The sequence below is a fragment of the Arachis hypogaea genome, chromosome 2 (assembly GCF_003086295.3).
Source record: "Arachis hypogaea cultivar Tifrunner chromosome 2, arahy.Tifrunner.gnm2.J5K5, whole genome shotgun sequence".
NCBI classification, from domain to species: Eukaryota; Viridiplantae; Streptophyta; class Magnoliopsida; order Fabales; family Fabaceae; genus Arachis; species Arachis hypogaea.
The window spans coordinates 10185155-10196494 of record NC_092037.1 but is presented as its reverse complement, the minus strand read 5'-3'; the positions used below and the strand labels follow the sequence as shown (position 1 = coordinate 10196494).

The window sequence follows — 11340 nt, the reverse complement described above, 5'->3', positions numbered from 1 at the left end:
AGAATAGGAATAATTCGAATTGGATAGAAAATAATAGTAATTGCATTGAAACTTGAGGTACAGCAAAGCTCCACACCCTAGGTTCTCCCTGCAACATTTCTGCCGCAGTGCTGCCGCTGTCCGTGCTGTCGGCGTCGTCCGTGGCCAAGCCCTCTCTTGTAGCTCGGTGTCCTCCTTCCCCCCGTCCTCCGTCCGTCCTCCGTGGCTTCTCTGTTTTGTTGGCTTGAAGCAGCTCGCCGTGTCGTCGGTCGCCGTCGTCTCCTCGGTCGCCGTCCGTGTCTCCGTTGAAGGTTAGTGTCACTGCTTTCACTTCTTCAGTTCTTGTTCGTGTCTCAGTCTTCTCTCCCAGAGCCTCTGTTTGCTGATTTTTAATGTGAAACTGTGAAATTGCTAATTTTTGTTGATTTTGTGCTGCTGCTCTTTCTTTACTTCCTGAAATTTTTGTTGAAAATTTAGTGTTGCTGCTAAAATTGAAAATCAAATCATTGTTGAAATTTTTGTTTAGGGATTAGGGATTGCTTGTTGCTGTTTTGTAATGTTTGTTGAAATTTCAGGTTTAGTTTGATTAGGGATTACTTGCTGCTGTTGAAATTTCAAGTTCAGTGTGACTAGGGATTACTTGTTGCTGTGTTGTAATGTTTGTTGAAATTTCAGGTTTAGTGTGAATGTGTGATTAGGGATTACTTGCTGCTGTTGAAATTTCAGGTTCAGTGTGATTAGGGATTACTTGCTGCTGTTGAAATTTCAGGTTCAGTGTGATTAGGGATTACTTGTTGCTGTACTTGCTGCTGTTGAAATTTCAGGTTCAGTGTGACTGGGAATTAGTTGTTGCTGTTTTGTTTGATGAAATTTCAGGTATAGTGTGACTAGGGATTACTTGCTGCTGTTGAAATTTTAGGTTTAGTGTGATTAAGGATTACTTGTTGCTGTTTCGTAATGTAATAATGTTTGTTGCTGAATGATAATTTGTACTGCTGCTGTTTTCAATTTTGTGAACGATTTATTAATTTCAGTTATGGATGATAGTACTAATCAAGAAGCAATTGCTGCTAACAATGCATTTGTGAATAATAACTTGCCTACCAATCCTCCTATTTTGATTTTGTTACTTTTAAATTTGCTCCAGTCCATTTACAGGTTCATAAACACGGATGAAGTTGCATTTGTTAATAACTTCTATGTTTCTTTTGCTTTTCTAGGGTTTTTAATTGATATATAGCTTCAATTCAGTCACTATTTTTTTTGCTGATCTGCTAATGGTTTACCATTGCTGCTTTTACAATTGCTGCAGCTGAATAGTTCCTGTGCATATGTGTGGACCATTTATTTAACGTACATGGCAACTTGAGAAAAACCAGAACCATGCATTTGATATAAGGCTTAGCTTTTAGATTTGTATATTTAGTATTTACAATCTAAGCAATTTCTTTCTGCTATTATTATTATTATTGCTTACCGTATCTGTTTAGTAGTGCTTTAATGTACTGATTTTGCTGTTTTTAGTGTTTAGTTTAGTGTCATCACTGCTTTGCTGAATGATGTTGCTAATGTACTGGTGTTGCTGTTTTAGTGTTTTGATAATGTACTGGTGTTGCTGTTTTAGTGTTTTATGATGTGTTGCTGTTTCATTGTTGCTGTTCGATAATATACTGGTGTTGCTGTTTTAGGGTTGCTGATGTACTTTGGATCTTTTAATATTTATATTAGACTATAATTATATTTTAGGGTGTTTAATTATAATTTATATATTATTTTATTCTAAAACGGTTTTTCCGATTGAACCACCGGTTAGATCGGTTGAACCAATAAATCAGTGAACCAGTAACTAGAGCGGTTCGATAACCGGTCTGGTTCTCAGAACCTTTTAGATTTATGAGATACCAAAAATACCTTACATAAAAGTTAATATACCAAAAATGTCCCTAGCTTATCTAAAATAAAAAACTAGAGTCTAAAACCCTTCTCTCTCTCTCTCTCTGTTCCCTGCTTGTTTGTTCCACAGCCACCAACTGCCAAGTGAGCGTCCCTGCTGCTCTTCTCCCGCCATTCCTCGCCGCAACCGTTACATCCTTCTCTGTGAGTTTCATCTGCTATTTTCCTTTTAACTCTTTCAGCGCTTCACTCTCTTGTTCCCAAAGCATACACACAATGATGTTGCCTTGCTTCTTTCCGTCATCAAAACCCTCGTTTTTGTGAAAACTAAAAAACTTGGTATTTCAACGTGAAATGCTACCGTCAAATTTTGCCCCCATCGGACTTTTGTCAACCTTAAACCCTAAATGTGAAATGCTATCATTTAGAATATGAAATTTTGTATGGAATTGTTTGTGGTGCAGTAGAGACTAGAGATGTTGATGCAGTTTGTCAAATAATTTGATAGGATCAATTTGGAAGCTGTGGTATTTAATTTTGTATCCATTATACAGTCCGCACAATGATGAAAAAAAAATGATTTATACAACGGTTATTTATTTCATTTTGATTATATCATGCTGTTTAAAAAATAATTGTGTGTGTAACTATTAAAATATAATGTTTTATTTCATTTAAATAGTCATTCCAAATCATTTAATTGAATCAATTCCATTAGTATACTGAGTTGTTTCTAACATCAGAATTTAATTTTCTCACATATTTAACTTTCCAAACACTGTCAGTTAGTTCTTCAAATTGCTTGGTTATGTCATTGTCTGTTAACTATTTTCACTTGAATATCATCTCATTCAAATCAGTATCGTAACACTACCATTTCTATATCCGATTTTCCAGTTTGTCAAATTGAAGGAATTTTCTACCATAATGGAGGAGACTGAAGCTTGTGTAAACCACAGCCCGCTCATTCTGTTAAAGCAAGGTGCTGAAGCTGTAAGTGCTAATATACGTCAATTTCATATTGTCAACTTCCTTTATATGAATTTTCAAAAACCCATCCGTGTCTGATATAGTTGACTTGCTTTTTGTTCTGTTGATGTTAATCATCTTTTGTAGAGGGTTTTTGAGTCCAATTTTGTGGGAAGGAGGTCTGTTATCAAGGAACGCTTCTCAAAGAAGTATAGGCATCCTACTTTGGATACTAAGCTTACCCTTAGGCGCTTAAATGCTGTGAGTATCGCGATAGTTCCATTATTTTCTGTTTATGTTTATTATGATGCCCTCGAATTCAATGACTTGGTTTAATTCATGTAACTGATGCAATATGGTGAGAAAAGGTTTAGTTGTATTACTATTTTCTGTGCTTTTTGGATTATTTTGAAATGCTATCCTTTTACTAATCAAATCAATTTGTTTGAACAGGAGGCTAGGTGCATGACCAAAGCGAGAAAGCTTGGGGTTTGTACTCCTGCACTCTATGCCGTGGATACTGTGTTGAACACTTTAACTTTTGAGTATGTTGAGGGCCCTTCCCTCAAAGAAGTACTTCTTGAATTTGGGTTGAAAGGTGTTGTTGAAGAGCGGCTTGATGATATTGCTTCCCAAGTTGGTGATGCAATTGGTAAATTGCATGATGGTGGCCTTATTCATGGTGACTTAACAACATCAAATATGTTGCTGAAGAGTGGTACCAATCAATTGGTGAGTTGTTTTAACTGTCATCTCATTAGGACTATTGTTATTTATAGACTCAAGTTATGTAATTATGGAAAATATCATAAAACTGATAAAACATAACTCAACTGTGTTTTTATGCAGGTCCTAATTGACTTTGGATTGAGCTTCACTTCAACTCTACCAGAAGATAAAGCTGTTGATTTGTATGTTCTGGAAAGAGCTCTTCTTTCAATGCATTCGTCATGTGGGAATGTGGTAATTCATTATGCCCTTTTTCAATAATCCTAATTTGTATGCGCATATGCTGCAGATTAGAAGTGCCATTGTTTGTGTTTGATGTGCTTCAAACAAAATGGTGCTGTTAGAAATTTTTGCAGTTGTGAATTGTGATTGCAGGCTTATTATATAGCTTTATGAGAACTATAAGAGTGCGCACACAACAATGTCTACTAGAATTTCTAATGAGTCATCACTAGTTTCAACCTTGGGGTTTTTATTTATTTATTTATTTTTAAATTCTTAAATTGTATTTGGCTTCTAAAGAGTCTGTGACATATATTGATAATATATATTACTAGTTGGGTTGTAGCTCCGAATGTGAGATATGAACTGAAACCAAGAAAAAATAATAATGCCTCGGCAGCTAGGTCAATGCATTAGTCCAAGTACTGCTTAATCTCCTTCTAGAATGACTGCCTCTCATCGATTACTTGCACAAGAGTGTGTAATCCTGACTTGGCAATTAAAACTAAAGCCTAATTTATGATTAGAATGATAATTAACCAAGTTCAAACATGCAGAGATGGTGAGACATTCCCAAGATGCTCGTGCTAGCTGAGTCAAGATTTCCAATGAGGGACTATAGATTGTTATTCTGTTCTAATATATAGCTTATTTTATGCTGATCTAATATTCTTTGTGCTTGGTTTCTTTTATTGAAAAAAAAAAATGCTTTCTGCTTCATCAAACAGAGGCAACAAACAATATTGATTTCTCACTTAGTACAATTCCATAATCTTCCTCGACAGATGGATCGGATACTTGCTGCATACCGCAAGTCATCAAAGCAGTGGTCATCCACATTGAATAAACTTGCTCAAGGTATCAACTTCCCTCTTGTTTGAAATTTAGATCCCCCCCTCTTCTTTCCTCTTTCTTTTCAAGATATGTTACTTATAGTCACACTTAACAATTTACTGTAGTGCGACAAAGAGGGCGAAAGAGGACCATGGTTGGATGATTCTTTTTCAATAATAGTTTCCTTGCTGCAGTAAAAGAAATATGTTTTAGCAATGTAATGAATGTTACTAATGTAATTTTCTTCTGAACATAATGTATTAGACTAGAAGTGTAAGTTATTAGGTGAAGGCTCAGAAATGGTATCATTATTATATTATCTCTGTAATATTTTTCATCTTCACTATGAACATATCCACGTTGTTCGAATAGAAATTCAAAGTGACATTGCACTTTTAGTTGCCATCCCTTTGAATGGCTAAACATGCCCAACTAACAAGTCAAAACCATTTTAAGAATTGTACTTACTGATTTAAAGAAACTTGTGAGCATCGTTTGATTATGTGGCGAACTAGCTATAGTTCTACACTGATATGAAGTATTTTGTGTGCACTGATTGTGTATGCATTTTCTCCTTTCCACACTGTTTTGGTGTTACACATCTAGATGTGAAAAATGATTTGGCTCACCTCTTGTTGAAGATCTTACAATTTATCATCTTTTGCAACTTGGCCCTTGTTTTCTAAAATTATCATTTTATCTTTATACTTACTAAAATTTACATTATTAATCTCAACCTCCATTTGACTAAATTACCCTCTACGGACTTATTTGAGATTTAAAATAACTTCTAACAAGTCACCTTTTATATTTTACATCAAAGACCTCAAACTCTTCTAAAATTACAATTTTGTCCTAGTAGTATAACTCATACTAATTTTATGTTATTTTCAGTTTGATCCCTAATTCTAAAATAATCCTTAAATCATTCATGTTTCATCAAACTCATCAAGAATTTACACATCACTTTAAATGATCATTCAATCATCATCAGCCACACAATTTCACTTCCAATTTATCAATACATCCATAAATCAACAATTAGATAAACTAGGTAAAAAGATTCTTCTTAATCCTTAGCTTAATTCCAAGTCTTTTAATCAATTCTTGATTATTGAAAACCACCAATAAAACCTTTGACGCTTGAAAGCTTTGCAACATAAATGAGAAATTATTGTGTATAAATCAAAGGTGGTGGAAGAAACAGCGAGATTAATTAATAAACCATTGGCATAATCTACATTTTTGTTGTCTTATGTGTCTTTCTTCACTTCCATTCCTCAATGAGCCTTCTGTCCTTGTTTTAGGAAGATGGGTTTCCTTCATAAATCAACTTGAAACATTTTACTCTTAGACTTTATACATAAATATGGTTAGACACTTCAATTTCAGATGATTATGACAATATGATGGTACTTTTCATATGCAAGACTTTATATTATAGCTGTTGTTATCATACATTTGTTTGGTCCACTCTTATTCAATGTATTTCTTTGAGGCTTTTGGATATCACATGCAAATAGGTGAGTTTACCATACTCAGATAATTAAATCTACCCCTAATTTTTTGTCCCTCAAGGTTTCAATCTTATATCCACATGCCTCCATGTGAATTCTAATTTTAGAGAAGGATAGTGGTCCTTCAAGAAAAGCACATATTACTGTCCCTGAAAGGCATTAGTTTTTGTTTGATCACCAATGCTTTTGCATGATAATAGTTATACCCCTCTTGCTTTGGCAAAATATGATCACATATTATATCCATTTATAAGATTATGAATTTCCCTAAGTCCAATCAGACTTAATTTAGTTTGATTTGAACTATTCAGTTATAGTGATATCCATTATTTTGATTGTTTAGTGTTGGCAGCTAGCGATGTGTTTGGTTTTCATTTTCATATTTTTTAGTATTTTATGAAGGAAAAAGTAAAAGCAGACGATGAAAACGAAAGACGAATTTTATTTTCACTGTTTTCTTTTTTTTTTCTTTACGAAATCCTAAAAATAAAATGAAAAACACAAACCAAAGACATTAATGTAGCATTCCGTTTAAATTATAGATAAATATATTGTGTAAGAAGTACAGACACATTGTTAAGCTGCTTTGTTCATGTTGAAGACACTAAAACTAGATGATACTCGACTGACACGCGTCTTTTTTACATCTCAATTTTTTCAAGTTCATAAGTTTCCATATTCATATCTCATATCTATGTTGGTATCAATGCTTCATAGATCATTACTTACCTCTATGATGGATATTGCAGAGAATTGAGCTGATGCATCAATACATTAATGCTCCTAAATTTTGTTTAGTCATTACTATTTCCTATAACTTAAAAACTTTGGTGGTTATATGTCACAATTAAGATTGTCCCATAGTATATGTGACAATGTCCTACTGCAATTAAGTGTGGTCCATGCATGAAAGAGATATGAAGATTCAGATTATCCATTATGTAATCTATATTAATGACCAAATCTGCCTCATTACTTTGATTGAGACAAGAACTGTTACATTGTGGAAAATTCAAAAATTCCAATTTGATTTTAGAGTCTTTGAGTTTTTGGGGTGGGGGTGTCCCACTAGAAAAGAAAATTGATCATGTGTTCAAATTAAATGTGTGCATAAGAATCAAGAATGTCTCTAAATTGTGGGGTAGCATGCTATTGACTGCTGCTGGGTCCAAAATCAGTGACACATGAGGATTTTAAAGAAAATTAAAGGGCATTTCTGAAGCTGATTTTAGTTTTATTTATTTATTTTTTCAATTGACAAGGAATTAATTAAAATATTAATAGCTCAAAATCTAATAGAAGATATGGTTTATCCATTTAATCTATTGACCTTTCCATGGAAATTATGCTAAGAATTGAATTATATTGCCACTTACAAAATTGCCATGTGCTCTATGTTAGTATGTATGATCATATGTACATAGTTTATTGATTATAGGGTTTATATTATGGTGACAGAAAAAGAAAAAAGTGATTGAAAATAGAGAAGGATAATAAAAACATATAACAGACAAAAATAAAAAGATTAAACATTCAAATTAGTTCTTACAAAATTTTAAATCAAATACTTTATTTTTTAAAAATTTTTGGAAATTACCCTTTTTAGGCAGTTTCTTTTCCGTTTTAAAGGGACACTAATTTATTCTTATAATGATACTAAAAATTTGACTAAAATCGACGAAAAAACTAACCTATCATAAAAATTTGTTAAAAAACGAAAGTGTCTGATCTAAAATTCATTAGAATCCATTTGCATGTTTACCCAAATAATGAAAATAACTAATAGCATGTTTGGTTTTTCTTTTGGAAAGCTTTATGTCATGCTTTTGGAGATCTTAAATAAAATTCAAAACATTCTATAACAAGAAGGAAACAGTGCTTAGTCAAGAAGCATAGTATGTTCCTAAGGAAAGATTTATGGTTTCTTTTTGTGTATTGAGTGCATGGAAACAATGAAGCCAAGAATAAAAACAATGCTTCCCTTTACAATAATCCATAATATTGGTGAAATAATTTTTACCTAGAAGGTGACTTGCCAAATCAGGAAAACTGAAATGCTATCCATATATCAATTTTTTTTCTAAGGACAGCATTTTTTATGTACCATTTTTATACAATGTACCAAGTAACTTACCTCTTATAACTTTCAAGCAATTTGTTTTTATCCAGCACAACTTTATTATTATTATTATTATTATTATTATTATTATTATTATTATTATTATTATTATTGTCATTATTGTTGTTATTTTTATTTAGTTTGTTAAAATTTACTACTTGCTATAAATGGAAATTCACTTGGTACATGCTTGTACTTGCTTAAATGTTAAATCAAACTGTTTTCTATAAAATACAGAAGATGAATAATTTTATGATATTTTTATTATAATGTCTAAATTGTCTAACTTATTTTTAAAAATAAAAAATAAAATATTTAAAATAAAATATAAAATATTTAAAAAATTTATTTAATATTATCTAGTTTTTTTTTTAGTAAGTTAGGCATAATATTAAAAGTATCATAGCACTTATACAAATACAGAAATACTTTTGAGATGTTAATAGTTTTGTATTTTTGATAAAAATATATATAAACATCAGCTTGGTAGGGTTAGATAGATGCAATAAATTTTCTCATCAAACAATCCAAATTGTTGAGAATTATATACCATTTTGATAGGGTAAAACTGTAAAAGAATCATGTGATGTAAACATTTTCCAAACTTTAACTTTAAGAAAAGATTGCTTCCGTGGAGTGTGATATGGATAGTGGCAGCAATTGATTCACAAATAAAATGCCCATATAGGCCTCATGATTAAGTAAAAAAAAAATTTAATTTTATTTAAAAAATAAAAGATATGAAAGTTTGGAAAAATGGTATGCAAAATTGAAAGGTTGTGATAAGATCTTTTGCCTAGTTGCTATTTTAATGAAATAAAAGGGAAAATAACAAAAAAAAAGGTGAAAAACTTGAAAAAATTTTCTACCCCAAAGTGAAAAGTTTCACATCAATAATATCAAGCTTTCCCTTCAAGTTCTTGCCATCATCAATAAATAAATTGAGCAACGAAGTCAACTAAAGTGATTTCTTCATTGTGGGGGCATTGCATTGTTTTCATCTAAAAGCAACATTTATTTCATTTTTTGTGTCTCAAATTTGTTAGCTTCTCAAACCATATGATATGATCATATGATATCACATTAAAGGCTTCTAATTAATATATCTTATGCTGAATTTTATGCTAAGGTTTAATTTTCTTTATGCTTTGCTTCACTTCATGCTATTTGCTTCATTCTTTTTTTCCTTTTTGCATTTTCCATTCTTTTGCTCTACCAACTCCTTTTTTCTTTTCTTTTTTTTTTTATTCCAAACATCAAAAAAAATATTTTATTTGGGGAGACAAAGAGAAACAAGTTCTTTCAAATTCGGGAATGTGGTTCATTTTATTTTTTACATATTAAACAGGTGGAAAAATAATATTATAAGCTTTTAATTTACTTTCCAATTTATTTGTATATGTTTCATAAACAAAGAGATACATCCAATCATAAGGCAACCACATAGAATGTATTGTAAATCATATAAATAAATTTCTAGTTTTATAATTAAGAAAAGTGATTAATAATATAATGATATAATAATTCTAAAAGTATTGAATAATGAAAAGGCCCCACATAAGATCTGTTTTAAGCTAAAAAAATAATATAAATTCCTTTCGCCAATAATATGTAATAAATTGAGACGTAATGATATTTAATTTGTGTCTTTATATTGCTGTTTTTTGTTTTCAAATTTTTTGAATTAAAAAAATAATAATAAAGTATTTTTTGTTTTTATTTTTTATTTTCACTTTTTTAATAAAATTTAATAAGAAATAAAAATTCAAAAAAAAAAAGAACTCATAGTGTCATATGACCTGGCTATGATTGATATGATCATAATTCATAAGTTAAAAATATCTTAAAAGTATGAGTGGATAAAACTGGAGAAACTATATTGTTTCTATTATCCAACAACATTAAAAAAAATATCTTTTGATAAAATTTACAGAATTTAAAATAACATAAAAAATAAATCAAAGTCTATTAATTAATGATTCCAACACTTTTTATAAAATCATATATATATATATATATATATATATATATATATATATATATGGTATTTTAGAAAATATTAAAAGTTTGAATTCAAATGTCTGAATCACTAAGTATATTACATGTGTACAATAAATCTAGAGATGTACATACTTTTCATATTTTACCAGATTCTGAAAAAAAAACAAAAATAGAATTAAAACTAAAGATAATTTAAAATAATCCATTCTATATTTTTTTACCAATAATTTAATTTAATTTATACCTGGAAAAATTGTAAACATTAACAAACAAAATGAAACCGGTTTATTTATTCAGCGCATTATATTGTTTATTATTGATATCAAGGCATTCTTCTCTTTGAACATTAAAAACAAAATTGACATTAGATTTAAATTATTTGAATAAATATTTAAAAATGATTTCTTTATAAACAATAGAAAAACAGTTGAAAAGATATTTCATTACAAATTAAATCGTTAGTAATAATAATTATAATTGTTCATATCTGAATTTGTAAAATGAAACTCAACAATACCAACCTATTATCAGTCAAGAGATTTATCCTACAGATGACTAAGTCATTCATGAACTCTATAAATATCTCCACACTTCATGTATATTTAATTCAATTTACACTACATTCTGTTAAAAATCTTGCTGAGTTAAGAATTGGAATTTTTACATGTACGTTCTTCTATTGTAGGCTCAATATCATAATTTCAGATACCATCTCGACATGATAATATGTATTTGAGTGAACTATTAATTTAATTTCTGTTTATTTTTTAAAATGACATGATTCTTCAAGATAAAAACAATCTATTTTATTTTCTGTCTTCTATTTATGTGACACAATACGGTTTTGTAGGTATTTTTCATAAATTTTGAACAAAAAATGTTTATATGTCAGGTTTAGAAATGGATAAGAGTTTAATTATCTCTAAATTCAAATTAGTTAGAGATTTATTTATCTTTATTCTCTAAGTTCAATTAAATTTAGGACAAATTACAAAAATAAATCATTTGCATTTCAATTTTACTAGAAGACAACATTTAAAGATTGCATATGCAAATGCAACTTTCACATTCTTATAA

General features: G+C 30.2%; 1 protein-coding gene across 1 annotated transcript; it reads left to right on the top strand.

Annotated features, from left to right (window-relative positions):
- Nucleotides 1-1669: 1669 nt before the first annotated feature.
- LOC112737083 (uncharacterized) lies at nucleotides 1670-5031 on the top strand. Its single transcript, XM_025786834.3, has 7 exons — nucleotides 1670-2076; nucleotides 2770-2865; nucleotides 2989-3102; nucleotides 3295-3573; nucleotides 3691-3804; nucleotides 4578-4650; nucleotides 4752-5031. Exons 2-7 carry the CDS (start codon nucleotides 2800-2802, stop codon nucleotides 4787-4789), a joined length of 684 nt encoding a protein of 227 aa, XP_025642619.1. The 5' UTR covers nucleotides 1670-2076; nucleotides 2770-2799; the 3' UTR covers nucleotides 4790-5031.
- The last annotated feature ends 6309 nt before the right edge of the window (nucleotides 5032-11340 follow it).